The sequence below is a fragment of the Crinia signifera genome, chromosome 1, assembly GCF_055691185.1.
Source record: "Crinia signifera chromosome 1, ASM5569118v1, whole genome shotgun sequence".
Taxonomy (NCBI): Eukaryota; Metazoa; Chordata; class Amphibia; order Anura; family Myobatrachidae; genus Crinia; species Crinia signifera.
In genome coordinates, this window is record NC_139217.1 from 86,217,342 (window position 1) to 86,236,884 (window position 19,543).

At 41.5% G+C, this 19,543-nt stretch overlaps 1 protein-coding gene across 7 annotated transcripts in view; it reads right to left on the minus strand.

The window, feature by feature from the left end:
- FAT1 (FAT atypical cadherin 1) overlaps nt 1–19,543 on the minus strand; it is a 206,393-nt gene that overhangs the window by 77,423 nt on the left and 109,427 nt on the right. For all 7 annotated transcript variants that reach the window (XR_014469766.1, XM_083169337.1, XM_083169366.1 and 4 more), the window contains 3 exons: nt 12,390–12,451; nt 3,814–4,143; nt 2,817–3,027 (listed from right to left, as the gene is read on the minus strand). Coding sequence is in view for 6 of the 7 variants with exons in the window: in XM_083169337.1 (XP_083025463.1) it covers nt 2,817–3,027; nt 3,814–4,143; nt 12,390–12,451 (603 nt within the window). In the remaining variant the exon portion in view is untranslated. The remainder of the gene's footprint in view (nt 1–2,816; nt 3,028–3,813; nt 4,144–12,389; nt 12,452–19,543) is intronic.

Below are 19,543 nucleotides of genomic sequence, written 5' to 3' on the forward strand. Positions count from 1 at the left end.
ATTATTTTTGGAATGTGGAAGGAAACTGGAGTACCCTGAGGAAACCCACGCAAGCACAGGGAGAATATACAAACTCCGCACAGTTAGCATTGTGATGGGAATGTGCCAGCACTATTCATGGGCATTGGAACTGCACTTGTAAAGGGGGTTATTTATTGACCTTTGGAAATCCACGTGAAGATGAAGGGAGCAGAGATGACACAGCTAGGTCCAGCAAAACTTACTGTAGGAGCAGCCATTAATGGTTTATAATAATGAATGAATGAATGATTGTACAGACTGCTCTCCTGAGCTGTGTTTCTGATGTAATGAGAGGGGGTATAGTGATGGTCTTATTGAGTGTTTCACATTTGTACTTTTTAATGTTTTCATTGCTTTGGTTGAAAGATCCTTCAAAATGTGTATTTCTCAATGGATTGTGCTTAGAAGGTGCATGGAATGTAATCAATAACATGCTGGGTGCACTTCTGGAAAATAGGGAACACCTAATAAACCAGCGATAGGGAACCTTCGGCCCTCCAGCTGCTGTTGAACTACACAACCCAGCATGGCCACATAGCAAAGCTGTATCAAGGCATGCTGGATGGCCAACAGCTGAATGGCCGAAGGTTTCACATCCCTGACCTAAAGGCACACTATTTACTCCTTACGTCTGAATTAAGTAATCCTATCTGACAAAAATGAATTCCATTTGTGAAAACGGACACATCCCAAGAGCCCTCGCTCAGACGTCCGCCCTGATGCACCAGACACTGCTACTGTAACATGCCCAGTGTACACATCTGAACCTCACTTGCACACTTTGTAATGAGCCCATTCCTGGCCCGCTGCAACCAGAGCACAAATCGCCCTTTGTATACAGCACTGGCTCCATCTGCAAACCTTCATCATGTGTGCTGCATCATTCACTAAGAGGGGGTATGGGGGTAATAGGGTCAACAGTATGACGGTCAACATACATTACGTGGACCACTAAATGTTGACACATGAAATAGGTCAACAGGGTTGGAATGTCGACAATAGCAAGGTCTACATGAGGTTTTCCCATTTTTTTTACCGTGTCTACGTAAGTCGCCATTGGACACCGTATCAGTGTACCGCGTCCACTCACCATGCTTTGGGCATCATTCTATTCTCTCTTCACACCCTATTGGATGGTAGGGTATGAAATACCGCCTGTTTTTTGGGGGGGAAAAATCTGTAAAACGCACATTGACCTTTTGACTGTCGACATTTCCATTGCCGACCTAATGCGTATGTCGACCTTACGACCCTGTCAATTTATTTCATGGGTCGATCTAAGCCCTGATGACCTTTAGTGGTTGACCTACCGACTATCTCCTAAGAGTAATGCACAATGGGGCAGATGTATTAAGCCTGGCAAGGAGATAAACAGGGGATAATGCAACAGCCAATCAGCTCCCAACTGTCATATTTCAAACAGCTGATTGGCTGGTGCATTATCCCCTTCCACTTTATCTCTTCGCCAGGCTTAATACATCTGCCCCACTGTTCTGTATAGACACTGCCTGCCTGAGAAACTGCAATTACAATGCAGAGGGACTCGAATGCTGTGTACACACGGTGCAATTCAGCCTTCCATTTTGACTAGTCAAAATTGAATCAGTATCACAGACATCGAATGGAGATAGAACATGTTTTTAAGCTTTCTATCCCAATTCAATGATGAGGCATGCTCCTGTTCAGCTAAAATCGGAAAGCCAAATAGACAGCGCAGCCGTGACTATATAGAGGTTGGAAAAATACAGTACCTACAGTATATCCTCAGTCTTTAAATTTGCACTGAATAATGCAGAGCCAGAAACATTTTCACAAATTTAATGTAGAGTTAAGTATGTTAAATAATCTAGCATCTTGCAGACAGGTACAGATCCTCCAAAAGTGGAAGCCAGCTAGATGTCTGTTCTAATCAGTGATCCCAGTCTCGTGTGAGATAAAGAAAAGTGCAATTACTATGTCATGTTATAGAACCACTTTATGTAGAAAGTGAAACTTTATGAAATAACATCATTTCAGCTTTGTAGCATCTTTTGATAAGTGCGCCGAACCCCATTACTTCTTTCAGCAAGCACTGGGAATTAATACGACGAGAGGAAACGGATCTCATAGCTTTTCATTAGATGACATATGACTGGAATCTAAACTATCAACAGAAATTCCAATTCCAAGTGAATAAGTGAGGGAATGTATTTCACTGAGGCAATAAAAGGAAGACTGGGTAACCTTGAATGTGCTATATTTATTGCTGCAGATACCCCCTTAGGCTGGGCTTTCCTTCAGGTACAGCGCTGCCTTCAGCAGCATTACCGCGTCAACCTCAAACCTTTGCTTTTTGCTTTTAGATGATCATTTAGAGAAAGTGTAGTAAATTCCGACCAGTAGCTGGGAATGTGGCAGCATGAACGGATATGATAAGCTGATATATGGTAACAGTAGATATTTTTTCATACAAGCAATTGGGGTAAGTTATCAAGTCTTGATAAAGTGTTGAAGATGCACAAAGCAATCAGCTTCCAACTGTCATTCATCTAGAAAACACTTTGAAATGACAGTAGCTAATTGGTTGATTTGGCCAACTATTCCACTTTATCTCTCCACAAGGCACATCTATCTCATCTTAAGACTTTCACCCATCAAAATATGGAACACTACACAGTGCAATAGAGCAATTAAATAGAACATAACTATTAGCGATCACATATAGTCTTTAAAAGTTTAAAACCCGCTTGATGCCATCGAACTATTTATACAAATTTTCAAACTTGCACTTGTCTGAAATAATAGTACATTCTTACCGGTAATGTCAAACCACATCGGTGAGCCCGTAGGTTGCATAGATATCACGCCAATCATGTGAGCTACAGGATCCGTTTCCATCACGGTGAAAGTGAAAAATGGTTCATCAAAGGCAATTGGTTCCATCAACTTTGTTGGCTTTGCAATCCATTCTATATGTAATCGAGTGCTGGATGACTTCTGAGGTCTTCCGTTATCAACAGCTTTAATCTAGAAGTGTGTAATAAAGTATATAAATCAAAAGAGAACCAATCAATAGCTGCAACATGGATATAAAGATAATTAATATTTATTCTGAAGGTGGCTGATTATCCCGATGAATGTCTTCCACTGTGCAACAATGGCTGAATTATTCCACATATGAGTAATTTATTTATTTATTTATTAACAGTTTCTTATATAGCACATACAGTACATATTCTGCAGCGCTTTACAGAGAATAATTGAACATCAATCCCTGCCCCAGTGGAGCTTACAATGTATATTCCCTACCACATATACACGCATACAGACATTGTAGGGTTAAATATACCAGTATATTTTTGTTTTTTGGGATGAAAGAGGAGTACCCGGTGGAAACCCACGCAAGTACGGGGAGAATATATAAACTATATGCCATGCTTGATAACGATTTTAACTATAAAAATTATATCATAATCCAGCATCAAGATCATTTAGGGTATACACATGGTGGTGCACCCTGACATTACGGACATGGACCACAGCATGAGAAACTATTCAAATTATGCAAAACACAGAAAATACATCTTTAAACAGATTTTTTATTTTAAAGATGTCTGATTTTAAAATGAGACATGCTGGATAATTAATGCTGCCGTTATTTCAGTTTAAACTCATTAATGCATAGATCTTGACAACAAGAAGTACTGATTAAATGCGGTACTTGCTCTTTCTATTACTGCGGCTATAAAGACTAAATACTACTTTGAAAATAGACTTATCCAGATATATTTGTAAAGCTGGAACTGAACTCACTGTAATGATGTCATATTCTCCAGCTCCAGAGGACTTCTTGGAGGAAACTACTCCAGTTTTGGGTTCAATGAAGAATTTTCCATGCTCGTCTCCCTCTTCAATGCTGTATGAAATTTCGGCATTGGGACCGTCATCCTTATCTACAGCAATGACTCTGTAGATCGGGTCCCTCTTGGCGTTTTTCTCCCGCTCTGTCTTTTCACGTTCGGGAAGCTGGATCTTGTAAAATTTTTGCAAAAAGTGGGGTTTATTGTCATTTTCATCCAGCACCTTGACAATGACCTGGCAGACCGTTGATTTTGGAGGATATCCATTGTCTGTAATGATCACCTGTTTGGACAAGAGCAAATTTGCACTGTATTATATTTCGCCCCACAACGCATAGAAAAATGTACACCATGCATAAACATTTCCGAAATTCTCTTAAAAATAAATAAAAAAAGAAAAGTCAATTTGAAAGTCTTCCAAAATGTATACGTAGTTTGCAGTACAGGCACAGTTTGAAGCATTCCTTCAGGGTAGAACAAAATTTCTTATTCTTCTATGCAGCTAACCATTTAATCAGTTCCAGAAAAGCAAACAAATCTGTATAGAGGTTTAAGTGATTGGTTGTTCAAAAAGGCTTAATCTTGGAATATTTGTCACAGCTAGCAAACAGAAACCTGATACTTGTCAGGAAACGTTCAGTCTCATCAAGTTCCATTTGCAGAAAAGGCAAATAAAGACATACGCTGCTTCTTGTGTTTTGCCAATCGCTTGCTGTTCGTTAACAGCATCTTACCATCATTGTGTAACACACAATGTGACAAACGGAGTTATAAAAGAAAGGAGATGCAATGTCTCTTATGCAGCAGCAATGATACAAATACTTCCAGACTTAAGGTGCCCATATACTAGTAAGATTTATCTTCAGATCTGGCTGGTTGGAACAAAAACATGGTTATGGATGAGTGACAGTTTGTCAGTTTACCAGCATTTCTAAGCAAATGGTCAACTGTCATTTGCTCTCATCCATAACCATGTTTTTGTTCCAACCAGCCAGATCTGAAGATAAATATGCGTGTGTATGGCCACCTTTAAGCCCCGTACACACTAGACGAGATTTTAAAAATATATCACTCAGAAGAGGCCTTCTAAGCCATAACCTTTTAACAAAATAAGTCTAGTGTATACGCTCAATGCTGTTAGCATTGCGCGCTCCCGCAAATCAAGATAACTGCTACCCACACCTTCCAACCCCCCGTCGGTGATGCACATGGAGGACAATTGTGGCTATGTATCCAACCACCTGCATGAGGAGCGGAGGCGGGTGACATCACTGAACAATATAGTTAATGAGTATGTACGCACTATACCATTCACCCAAGGCCACCGCCGATATCATTAACAATATCGGCTGGGCTGCAGGTCATCCAGTGTTTATATTCTAGAAAGGTGGTATTGACATGGAAAATAGATTGACACAAGCAAAATGTCAACATGGGTTTTTCACAATTTTTCTTTTAACTTTCAACGAACAATAAAGTGAGAGAAGCAAGCCATGAAAAGAGATGTGGTGGTACACTAATTGGCAGTCCACGTGCTCAGGTGTCGTCACTGGAGCAAAAAAAATGTATGTAAAGACCCACGTCGACCGTGGCCACATTGGCGCTTGCATGTACTGACCTATGCATTCCGACCTGCTGTACCACACCATATAAGGCAGGCATGTCCAAACTATCGGCCTCCCGCTGTTGTGAAACTACACATCCCAGCATGCCTTGCCATAGTCTTAGCATTCCCTAATAGCAAAACTGTGGCATGGCATGATGGGACTTGTAGTTTCACAACAGCTGGAGGGACATAGTTTGAACATGCCTGATATAAGGGTTTATGGTAGCTGTATACTGACCAAAAATATGCAATTCAACATTACGGTTAACATTTGAATGCCTTAGAACCTAATCTTTATTATTTAAATACACATTGGTCCCCATACACGCTGCAATAGCATTGTTCAATGTGATGCGATGCGCGCTCCTGCAGGCATCACATCGCACAGTACAAAAAGTATGTGCTGCACATAATTTTTGTACTGCCCGCGGCAGTACATGCAAATCACAAGCAAAACGCATGCGTTGCAATGCGATGCTGCCCAGAACATCGCACCGTGTATGGCACCTTTATGCAGTCAATACAGCCTATAATTCCAGTTATCAGCGGCAGATGTTTTAGTTGTGCAGGCTGCAATAGTTACGTTTATAGGAAGTAATATATAATAGGGACAGTATATATAAAATGGAGTTTGCCTGCTATTTTATAACCCAGGAAATCTTTGCATTTATTCCGAAACTTTCAATAAACTAGTAAAACTGCTCTGCAAGCTTAGAGTAACGCAATGACTCATCCAATACTGGATTTATATAAACATGCTGCCGCACAGTGCAATTATGCAAACACTGAAAGTTTATTGTGGTATCAAAACTACAGTGAGTCAATAAGCTAAAATTGCTATATATTTTTTTTTTTTAACTAAATTCAGCTTCACTGTCAGATTGTGATGATTAAAAGAGACTAAAACGTTCTCACTTGCAATTCTCCCCCACATTAAATACTGCATCTATAGGCAATGTTAAACATGTATAATAAGACAGCTGCCACCAGGATGAGGAAATAGAACAAGTGTCCTGTACATTGGGCTCTTCAAACTCAAGCTAAAGGACAACAAACCGAAATATATATTTGAATTCTGAACCTTTCAGCTATGACTATAACTGCTCAATTGCTGCCTAATATATCCCAACCCTTCACAGGTGCATTTGTAACAATATAATCAAGGTTATATAAAAGGGACGTAAACGGCAAACACAAAAGACTGAAAATATAAGCTACTCATGAGTAAACATTACACATAAGAGGAGCAAAGTACTTGGTCATGGATATATTATATAATATTATATATTATATTAATAATATAGTGTTCATTCTAGCACCCACCATCTTTGAAAACCCATGCAGTTCCTCTTCCCTGCCTGGGGTGTCGCTGTCTGCTGTAGTGCTTCTAGCCCAGTGTGGTCTGTATATCAGCACTGATCTGCAAACCAGACCTGTGCTAGAAAAACCACAGCAGACGGCGGGTGCTAGAATGAACACTATATTATTGATAGAAGGTGCAAGTGGCCCCCTTCCAGCCTGGAATAGGGCTACTTATACCCCTTTCAGATCGCAGCACCAGGTTGGCAGTCCGAGCTGGCAGTGACACGGGTCCGACGCTTTCACAATAAACCCAGGTCGCTCATTATATGGAAGGCGGCCTGGGTTTACCCCCTTTTTATTACTTGGGTCGAACTGCTGGGTTGGCAACAACCCGGGTCCAAGGAGCAATGTTAAAGGGGCATTAAAGAAGCCTTAGTTTGGACTAGCCTAAAAAAAAAAAAAGTAAGTCTCAACTTCAGATTTATGCTAAATACACACTGGACTATATATATCAGGCATTCAATTAAACATTTGATGTATGGTGGGCAAATCAGCAAGTGTGTACCTCCGATATGTCTGTGAAATTCGTCATTCACAGACATATCACATTGGCCCTGCAGCACAGTCGATGGGAGCTACATCTGCAGATCTATCCGCGCATCGTGTACTGACGGGAACTTTCTGCAGAGGCCACCAGTGACTGATATCACAACTGGGCGAGCACAGCACATCAGGCAGGGCCGGTGCTACCACTAGGCAGCCTTAGGCAGCTGCCTAGGGCGCTGGCCGCTGGAGGGCGCCCCATTTTTTATCATTTAAATGAGAGCCAGAAAGCAGGAGGGGGACCCGGTGAAGAGTATCTAAGAGCTGGCGCGTCGATCAGACAGCAGCCGCCCGCCTGCCCGGCTAGCCTTCCTTCATCCCACTGACCGCCCCAGCCCCAGTATAGTCAGTGCCTCCCAGTCCCCACCAGCAGCAGTGGCCGGGGCGGGGGTCCGCTGCTTTATGGACCGCATGTCAGTGCCGCCGTTTTTTTTTTTTTTTTTAATCATTAATCTTCTGGGCACAGCGGGAGACCCGCGGCCGTAGGATCGCCAGGATCTGCCTCCCTCCTTGCGCCTGCACAGCGTGCGTGTCTATTGCTCTGTGCTGCTACCTGAACATACAGGGGAGCAGCACATCCTGGCGATCCTACGGCCGCGGGTCTCCCGCTGTGCCCAGAAGATTAATGATTAAAAAAAATAAAAATGGCGGCACTGACATGCGGTCCATAAAGCAGCGGACGCGGACCCCAGCCGATAGTTCCGCCCCGGCCACTGCTGCTGGTGGGGACTGGGAGGCAAAAAAACGCCCAGGGCAACTGTAAATGAGAAATGTAGAGCAGCGTGGCGCCGGCCGCTGGACCGTAAGAAGAGCGGGTCCAAGCGGCAGAAGGTTGGAAAGATGAAGTGGGTGCAATGCAGAGGACATCGGAGCGGAGGACGTTGAAGAAGGCTGGCTGCTAAAACCCGCACAGGAAGAGCTGCAGTGAGATGAATGCATCCTGTGGATACAAGGTTAGTAGCTACTAAACACCCTCTGCTCTGACATTACCCCCCAGCCTATCTCTAACTGTACATCCCCTCCCCCCATCCTAACTAACTATACATCCCCTCCATTCTAATTCTAACTATACATCCCCCCATTCTAACTCTTAAGTATACATCCCCTCCCCCCTATCCTAACTCTAACTATACATCCCCCCCATTCTAACTCTTAAGTATACATCCCCTCCCCCCTATCCTAACTCTAACTATACATCCCCCCCATTCTAACTCTTAAGTACAGTATACATCCCCTCCCTCTATCCTAAATGTAAAACTGTACACCCCCATCCTACCCTAACTCTAAAGTCCCATACACACGGAGCGATTTTAGCATATATCACTGGGGGTATGGTCGCTGAGCGTGCATATCCCCATGTGCATGGGGTGACTGTCACTAGGAGAACACTCCCGCAACCAGCGTCTTTCTGCTTCACTAACTCTGTTTTCATCAGCTGGTCACTAAATCGCTAAGTGTGTACGGAGCTTAACTCTACACCTCCCTCCCCCCTCCCAGCCTAACTCTAACTATATACTATCCTACCCACACTCTACCTCTTTCTATACACCCCGCATGGCCAAATCTTAACTATACACCCCCCCTCGTAGCCGAACCTTAATTATACACCCCCCAGTAGCCTAACCCTTACTATACATAACCCCATAGACTAACCCTATCTATACCCCCACCTGCAGCTTAACCCTACCCCTCCCCACAGCCTAAACATAACCATACACTCCCCTCTGCAGCCTAACCATACTCCCCCTTAGCCTATAACCCTAACCATACACACTCCATGCAGCCTATAACCCTAATCATACACACACACACACCCCACAGCCTATTACCCTCACCATACACAAACACACCCTATAACCCTGTGTAAGCAGCTGTGCTGGATACCCCTCTGTTGTCTATGGGTGCCCTCACGATAATGTATAAATGTTGGAAATGACTGATCAGGAAAAGGGTTATGGGGGATGAAGGGGGGGGGGGGGGGAGTTGGCAGAAGTTTTGCCTAGGGTGCCAAGAACCCTTGCACCGGCCCTGACATCAGGGCACTATCGGTAAGTGTGTGAGCACTTACTGATCATTAGATAGGTTGGCGGACAGTCATTCCGTCAGCCTAGTTTGTACCCAGTTTAACAGCACAGGTTTTAGTTACAGCCTACAATTATTTTGATTTAACCTTCTCCAGTATACTGGATTTTACCAAAACCTGCACTGTTAGTGTGCCTTGAGGACCAAGGTCAGGAACGAAGGTCAGGACCAAGGTCAGGAACGATGACTGATCTACATGGACAAATCTTTTCTACAATTCATGACCTACATCCTCGTTATTTCAGGATTTCCAATAAGAAAACTGATTTTGGCAGGTGTCATCCTAAATATGGGCTATTTTATTCATTGTTCATTATCATACTGTCTCTGGCAGAGACTCATCTCTAACACAGAAGGTGCATTTCAGCAGTTACACCAGAGGGTTCACAAAAAGGCGAAAATAAGGGGAAATAAATGTAAATAATAAAGTTGTGCAGTATAAATATTAATCTGTCCGTATCTAATGCAAAACTCATGTCAATAAGCCTCTAAACCAGAGTTTTCAATGACAAGTATCTCATCCGATGTTAAAACCTCTTTGGCTGCGCGACAACGTAGAGAACTGAAGCCAATAACAAGCAAACACCGTATCGTATCAGGCAATGTGACATTTGGAAAAAGCTTTGGACGTTTCTCAGTGCACACAGAGCTATCGAGTCGTGAGATTGCACCATGGAAGGAAGGTACTCTGGAATATAGACTTCATATCTCTAAACCACAGTGCAGTAGAGGATCAAATTTCCTTGTAAACAAGGAAAAAACCCACTAACCCATCTGGTCAACATTTCAATGTTAAATTAATTTGCCAGATGCACACAACACTTGGCTCCAGCTCCTCCAATCTAAATACCACTTTGTTTCTGGGTTCCTTCCCAAAGTATTTTCAAGCTTGCCTCCATTAAACAGACAAATCGGAATAGGACCATTAAAACATTAAAGCTTGCATTACGCTGTATAATAGTACTTTATAGTGCCTTTGCTATATCACCGAGCTGGCAGTAAACAGAGCTGAGCCACAAAGACCAGCTGGGTGGGTGGGTGGCGGTTGGGGGGAGGACATAAAATAAAAATACTGAAAAAAAAGGGGGCCAATTACAGGAGAATGAAATATCTCTCGGCACATTAACCCCAAGTGTGACAACAAGCAATATGAAAACCAGTGATACCTGTAAATAACAATCAAGAGTGGACTGTAAATCGGAATTACTCACAGAACTAAAATTATAACAATATTTATTATTCCTCTGTTCCATTGAGAAAAATGCCAAAAAAAAAAAAGGCTGATCCGCTAGAGACTGAAAACGGACACTATAGTAAACATATTTCTCTAGTTACATTGCTCATACACCGGCGGGTCTAAATTTACTTACATATTGGTGGTATACCTGGGCAACATTAAACAAAGGGCACTGTAAATGACAGGCAGGTTGCAGTGCTTTGACGAGGGGCATGGGGTGTATTTAAGTGTCATAGATATAGGCTCATCTGAGCGACTCTCGGCGTGAATGAGGTGTGCGTGTGAAATGATTATACACCCAATTTTTGGGCAATGAACACACAAGCATGAGACGCTCGCGCATTCCTGTCTCGGCAAGCAGCGCATCGAGACTGGTCGTTTTGGCGCACCGGCGCTATAGATGAGCGCGGCCCCAATCTGTAGAAATCCCACCCACTCTTCACAGCTGTGTCATTAGTGAACTGCCACATCCTCCAGTTAACACTTAACACAGCTTGTATGTAGAACACTATGGTACATGGTAGTGCTAGCCCTGAAGATGTCCTAAAGGAGAAATGTGATAAAACACTGTACATCTGGGCTTTGCTGCAGAGGGTAATGCCATAAAAAAAACAGACGTTACCCTAAAGAAGCCTATGGGCTTCTTTCCCAAGTGCTTTTTGAGGAATGCAACATAAAAATAATTGGCTAGTTATCGCTCTCCACTTTATATCTCTCCAAGGCTTAGAACATACGCCCGAAAGTACCAACTAAGCCGTACCTGTTATCTGTTATGTACCAAGCCTTGACAAGTGATAAAGTGGAGAGTCATACAGTACCTGCCAACCAGCTCCTAACTGCCATGTCACAGACTATCTGAAAAATGAAAGTAAAAAGCTGGTTGATTCATTATTTATCACTCTCCATCACTTTTAAAAGCTTTGCACATCTCGCATAGGATCTGATTGTTGGCACTTTGTATTTCACCACTTTATCTCTTTCCAAACTTTGAAAAATCTCCCATATGGTTTGTAAAATCAGCACTAGAACCTGTACAGCAATGTTTACATGTCAACAGAATCAAATAAGTGACATTTTAGGGTTAGCCTACCCCTCTAGGAGAAGTTACTCCTAGGGTAGGATGTAATATAGGCAGAAAAGCGGGACAAACTATTAAAATTAAATTTTTCTGAACTCTGGGAGTTTTGCCCACATTCCAGTACGTATTAAGCTCCAAAATGTGATACATTCTGGATCTTGAACCAGGTGGGTCCCAATAGAAGCCGGTGGGCTTCTTTTCACATTACCTTTGAAAAAGGGATCCAATTGATCTACAGATTTTGAATAAAATTTCTAGGTACATACCGGTGTTAGTAATGCTGGTATGTTCCCAAAATGTGGCAGGATGTATTCCATTGCATCCACCCCTAACCTTACTTGCCTATAAATTTGGTGAGTAGACCAGCATCCTGGATACTGCAGATGTAGGCAGCTCAGATGCTTGATGATTTAACTTATGGATCCACCACCGTGCTGTACAACGGCTCAAACTATACTACAGTACTGTACAGTGGAGGGTGTGGTTGGAAGGATGCAACATGTCGTACCATACTCGTGGCACCGGGAACGGAACACCCTGAGCAATGAAAAGGCAGCAACTACACTCTTAAAAAGGTATGAGCAAAGTGGTTTCTTCGAAAAATAGCATGAAATTCATTACCTCAAGTTTGTGTTCAGATTGCTGTTCCCGGTCCAGCCGTCTTGATGTAGTTGTAATTAAACCTTAGAAAAAATAAATAAATAAATGCATTAATAATAGATGGATACCTTCAACATCTGCATTAACACCGTTTATAAATGAGCTCTATTACATTTCTATAAATTTCAACCAAATAACCAGCATCTGCAAAAATAAAGACCCAGACTTAACTATACTAGTGTAAAGTGAACATTTCAGCACATTAGGTTAGAAAATAAAATCAGCAATTCCCTTTCTCTACAACTAAGATCAAATGAATGCCCAAGACTGCCAGTAGGAGGTCTCAGACTGGGAATCCCCTAATTCCCATGCGAAGGGGGAAAAAAAATGTAAAAAAAAGGGAACGGAAACTGGCAAAGAACATTTAACAAGCAAGAGGAACTTCATGTTAGCTCACCCTGCAGGCATTAATCATTTTAACAATTCTGAACAGAGAGCAAGTAGTGGACCTGTAGTCTGACTCAGACAAAATGTATTCGCTAGGGGTTATATAAATAAAAGAAAAACAACAAAACGAGAATCAGCACGGAATACAAACAAATCATAAAAAATTAAGATAATATCTCTATGGACAGACAGTACAAATGTCTTGCAAGAAAAGTTTTTGCAAAAAGTTTAAAAATAAATGAATGAATAAATAAATCCATCCCTCCAACAATAACCCAGTTTACGGAACAGTCTTTTTCTCAAATGATTACATACTAACGGCGCATATACTGCCTTTAAAAAGCCATAGATCTGCAGCGGGACAGGATCTGAATTAAACTCCTAAATCTCAAACTGAAATAAACGAGTAAATAAAAATCAGCAGGACAAGACAACATTATCTGCAGGCAATTTGCAATAAATCTTTTTTGGCTTTTTCTTATTTACTTTGTTGTTGTTTTTTTATTATTATTATACTATTTACTACAGCAAAACGTGTTTTAGATCATAAAAGCTATTTATAAAACATCAGTGGGTGCCACAAGATGCCCTGTTCTGGAACTTGCTATATGAATAGGAACCCGGCGTGACTTCTTTCGATCCAGTCATTAGAATGTTTAAGATATACTTTGTTACGTAAACAGACGATCAGAACGCGCAGGAGAGCAGAGAATATGGAATTACAAAAAAATGAAAAAGACAAACAAACAAAGCATTTTTAATTTTCCTTCTCTCATTTGCTAAATATTTCATTACATGGTAGACTATGCAGTACATCCAATACATAGTAATGAGGAATCCAATTATGTTTGGATATAACCTGGCCTCAGAATAAACAGCTTCTGTCTGTAATTGGTTTTAGTTTTGGATGAAATCATAGATTTGGAATTGGCCAAGTGTTCTCTGTTAATATCAGGGCTGTTTGAGGACAGATTGAGCCAGTTTGGATTTGCAGATGCTTTCTCTAAATTCGGGAATCGGTGGCGATTCTATAACCGCAACACTGACAGACATCATGGATTTTGCATTTTGATGTAGCATCACTGTATTTTAAACAATGTTTACCGAATTGTATAAGAGGTATATGATGCACTACAAGAAATATTGTCCATTTCCAGAATTTTTAGCGTTTAACAACTTTTGTATTTTTTTTGGTCGTTAAAAATGTAGGATTATCTTCTATTTATATCCTAAAAAAAAATTATATTTCAATTATAAACATATTTAAATTAATGTATTAAATATTTGATACAAACATGTCTCACACAACTGTGTCCACATGTCTCCATTGTAACATTACCTCCCACCTCTCCCATGGAGTAACCCCCCCCCTGACTAGTTACCAATTAAGGCAGCCCCTCCCCCCGACTTCCTCTGTGCCATGTATGAACAGGACCCGTGATCCCATGGCTAGTACATTCTTATGTAGCATTCCCCACTGCTGTTCCACCAGTGACAATTTCCTCTCCTGGAGAGAATACCCTCTATCTCACCATACTGCTGAGTGCAGCGGAACACGTTCCAGGAGGGACTTTTACAAAATTTTTTATTGAGTTTTCAAAATATGAAACTTATAGTGTTCATTCATTGCATCTTTGAAAACCCATGCTGTTCCTCTTCCTGCCTGGGGTGTCGCTGTCTGCTGTAGTGCTTCAGCACTGATATGCAAACCAGACCTGTGCTAGAAACACCACAGCAGACAGTGACACCCCAGGCAGTGAAGAGGAACTGCATGGGTTTTCAAAGATGGCGGGTGCTAGAATGAACACTATTACAAATACCAGCCAAGGCTGTACATTTAACACATTAATTGAACACACACAGAGACAGTGAGGCCCCAGCACTACCTTAGTTCTTCTATGGTTAGTTGCCTAATTAGAGCAGATCCACACATATACCGAAAAATTGCAAAGGGAAGCTATGGTGCAAATATGTCATGTTGAAATAATGACAAATGCGTATAATGGCTACTTTAGACTGGCCTCGCCAAGGCCTAATATGGACAGAGGGTGCACAACGATGCGCTGTCAGAATGTGAGGATGGACAATAATTCTCCTTCCTTCTTGGACCGGCGTACTTCCAAGCAGATGGGTTCACACCATAGAATATAAAACAGATGAGTGTATTAGGACATCCAATCCAACATATACTCTTAAACGTTGCTTTTCACTGGTTCAACTGACCTGTATCACAGGCCCTATGTGCCCATAAAGGTTTCTTTGTTAAACACCCGACAAAACCTTTCCCATGCAATGTATGCTCACCTTCTGGCAATGCCCTATATGCATATAAGGGTTTCTTTTACTCCTTGGTCATCCGAAAAATCCACTCCAGTCAAATTCCACGAGTAGTAACAGTTTTTATTCCAGAATACATCCAAGGCAGTAAAAACAAAGACAGGTAGCAAATTTTTTCCAATTAAATGCAAAAATGAAGAACTGCCAAGTGCCTTATGGCTTTTAAAGATGAGCCCATCTTTAAAAGCCATAAGGCACTTGGCAGTTCTTCATTTTTGCATTTAATTGGAAAAAATTTGCTACCTGTCTTTGTTTTTACTGCCTTGGATGTATTCTGGAATAAAAACTGTTACTACTCGTGGAATTTGACTGGAGTGGATTTTTCGGATGACCAAGGAGTAAAAGAAACCCTTATATGCATATAGGGCATTGCCAGAAGGTGAGCATACATTGCATGGGAAAGGTTTTGTCGGGTGTTTAACAAAGAAACCTTTATGGGCACATAGGGCCTGTGATACAGGTCAGTTGAACCAGTGAAAAGCAACGTTTAAGAGTATATGTTGGATTGGATGTCCTAATACACTCATCTGTTTTATATTCTATGGTGTGAACCCATCTGCTTGGAAGTACGCCGGTCCAAGAAGGAAGGAGAATTATTGTCCATCCTCACATTCTGACAGCGCATCGTTGTGCACCCCCTTTTGTTTTTCTTGTTGTGCTTTGGAGTGGGTTTGGTATCCCAGGGGTGTGCGAGTTGCAGCAGCCAGGTTTGGCGCGGTGATATCTAAAACCTTTTCTTGCTAATATGGACAGAGGCTACGGACGCTACAATTGGCCACTGATTGTAGAAAGTCATACCATAGATAATGATATACATGTTGCACAGAACAAACCATAATAATTACTATGCAACAGTTGGGTGCAAGGCATTGTGCCACCCCACACTGAACACCTCTACTATTGTACTATACCAATTAATTACTACAACATATCATATATTATACTTCAGGAATACATATTACCTGAATAATGATTGTGTGTATGACGTGATGACGACCAGGAGGGACTTTTAGATATCAGTCTAATAATGCCCATGGGGAACTGAATTTACACTCAGTGCACCTTTGTATTGGCTAATTTGCTCCAGAATGCAGTTACCATGGCATTCTGAGGCACAGAAATTGGCAGTGGAAGACACACTGCTGTATCACTGCAGAGGTGGGTATGGTAGAAGAGGAGGAAATGCATTTTGCACTAGTGCAGAATGGATTTCCTCTTTAAATTTTGTAAGCGAGATGGTAAGCCCAGTATAACCAAGGCGGTTGAGGGGAGTTTTGTTATCCCCCCCCCCCCCCCATTTCTGCAATAAGAGGGGGAAAAAAACAATGTGCATTATTACTGGGTACTTGCTTCCTAGCACGGCGCATACCATAAGGCATACGATGGTATGCGATGTTAGCTGATGTTATACAATTTTAAATTGTATGCCATCGAATTGTATGCCATATACAACGGTATACGATTTTAAATTGTATAAGCACCCTAATGGGTGTTTTTAATGTTAAATGTGCCCCCTATAAGATAAATAATTGTATAAGCACCGTAATAGGTGCTTACAATGTTAAAAGCACCCCCACGCCACCCATACTATCAACGCCAACCCGTAGCATGGCGAGCGCAGCGAGCCCGCGAGGGGCGGCGGTACGCGTTCCTCCGACCTTTTCATACCCCCACTACCCACGTCGGCGTGGAGTTGATTTAATATAGTGTGCCGAGCGCCCGCGCCCGAAGCGTGGCGAGCGGACGCAGAATACATATGAAGTAAAGCGCGTCCGCTCGCCACGCTTCGGGCTCGGTGGCTCGCCACACTATATAAAATCAACTCCACGCCGACGTGGATAGTGGGGGTATGAAAAGGTCAGAGGACGCGTACCACTGCGCTCGCCACGCTTCGGGTTGGCGTTGATAGTGGCGGTGGTGTGGGGGTGCATTTAACATTGTAAGCACCTATTAAGGAGCTTATACAATTAAAAATCGCATGGGGGGACCATTTAACATTGAGAAAACCCTTTAGAGTGCTTATACAATTTAAAATTGCATTGCATTGTATGCCATATACAATGGTATACAATTTGAAATTGAATACAATGCCTTTCGACTGAATATCGTGGGCGCCGTGCTAGAAAACAAGTACCTATTACTGCACAATAATGAATTGTGAATAATGAATAAGCCCACTTATTGGCTCATTGAACTATCACCAATTAAACACAATTTCAACCTGAACAAGTTGAACAAAGAGTACAGAGTACACAGAGACCACAAGCAAAAAGTGGTAATTTCTTTTTTCCAATGGCAAATCATTACTATCTTGAAAATAAAAATTATATGAATGAAATGCAAGTAATTAGGTGGCGGAGATTTATCAGTACCTGCATGATCAATCACCCGATCACCACTATTTGTATAGTTATCTGCCTGTGGTTACAGTCTGCTGCATGTCATATTAATGAGCCATTGCACCAGATTACTACAGCAGTGTTTTTCCACCACTGTGCAGTAGCACACTGGTGTGCCGTGAGCAGTTCCCAAGTGTGCGCTGGAGCCAGAGATGCATATTTAACTGCACATCGTGGAGCACTCCACATTGGAAAGAGTTGGCATATGCATAAGTTGCCTTCTGTGCTTTGAAAGCAGATAAGCCTGGCAAAGACTCAGTACTGTACGTTATTATGTTCATCTGGGGGGCAATGTTGTATTTGTGTGTTCTATGGTGGACAGTGTGAATGATTGTTTTTTATGTGGGGACTAATGTGATTTTTTTTGCTCATGTTAGGGCCAATAGGTTGGTTTTTTTTCCCCTGTGGGGGGCCAGTGTGTTCGTTTTTCCGTGTTCGGGTTGAAGGAACCTTGGCAATTTTAAAAGCTTATTTGGTGTGCCGCGAGTTGAAAATCACTGTACTATATAACTAGAAAATGGTTTCCTTTTTTTTTTTTTATATATTCTCTCTTTGTATAACGTTGCCTAGACATCAGTGGAGAACCATATAACATTTCATGCATTAAATGATAAAAAGTGCATGCATTTAAAATATTAAACTTGATTATTTGTCAATCATCATCTAACACTTTTTGATTTTCTTAATTGTGGGACACAAGCTATATGATTTTAGGCTGCTTTGATAGGTGTGCAAGTGTAGATCATTTTTTCATCCAACTTCACTGCCACGTTACAGTTCCAAACTAATATGGGAACACTATGCCAGGTGAAAATTAAAAAAGGAAAGAAAGGAGGGGGGGCTAATTAATAGTACATATAAAAAGGGACAAACATCAAATAAATCAGGGGTCCTCAAACTATTTTGCTCTGGTGATAAAAATCATTTCGGGACCACAGCAAGTGACTGCAGAAGGTCATCACATCACATGTGTAGTCAGCAGACATCACATACATGGCAGCATTGTGGAGGCACAATATAATATAAAATAATAGACAATTCAACAGATGTTTCAGACTCCTTGAATCACTGACGGAGATTAGAAAAGTCATCAGCCTGATGGTCAGCAACATGGAGTCGCGACCCCATACTGAGAAGGTTGGGACCCTCTTTGGGGTCAGGACCCACCGTTTGAGAACCACTGAAATAAATAACAGCCAAGTGCTATTACCAAGTAATCAATAAGTGAATCAAGATAAATAAAAGGGACAAGGAATAAGCGCTCAGCAACACTACTTAAAGGGGCTCCGGTGGTTCAATATTCTGATACAAAAAAAAAAATTACAATAAAGTCACACAACATTATAAAATGCGTAATGTGTTCTTAATTGTAATATATAGTTAACATATTAAAGTACTTGGCACTGCAAGCTACTACATAGAAGGCAAACTTCCATAGCCGAAACACTGCTGTTTCATATGGACAGCTCAAACTAGTAACCCAGATGCTAAATATCATTATACATACACATCAAATGTCCTATAGCTATATAACCTGGCTACTGGCGATCATAAATGGAGACCAAGAAAGTGCAAGATATACAGATATGGCTGCAGACAGAGTGACTGCATTCAGGAGACAGTCTAAGAACATTATGACTTTACTTCAGCAGCCAGTAAAGGAAAATACCCCCAAAAATGAGGTGCCGGCAGAAAAGTTTGTGACCTGACTTGGGATTTGTCCAGTCCTGTTTAAATGACTATAAACTCATTTTTACTACAGGCCTTCCTGTTCCTCTTAGTAGGCTAGATTTACTGGAGCTTATAATGTGAATAACATATGTTTTGTCCCATTATAGTTCGTCCCCTAATATTTTTTTTTATTTTAAATATATAACAATATGAATTCATTCGCTGGCTTTCCCTGAGAATCCCTTGTTAATACATGTACAAATTGGTGCCACCTCAGGTGCTTAGCATGGTGCGTAAGAGAGTATACAGAAACTTTGTTTA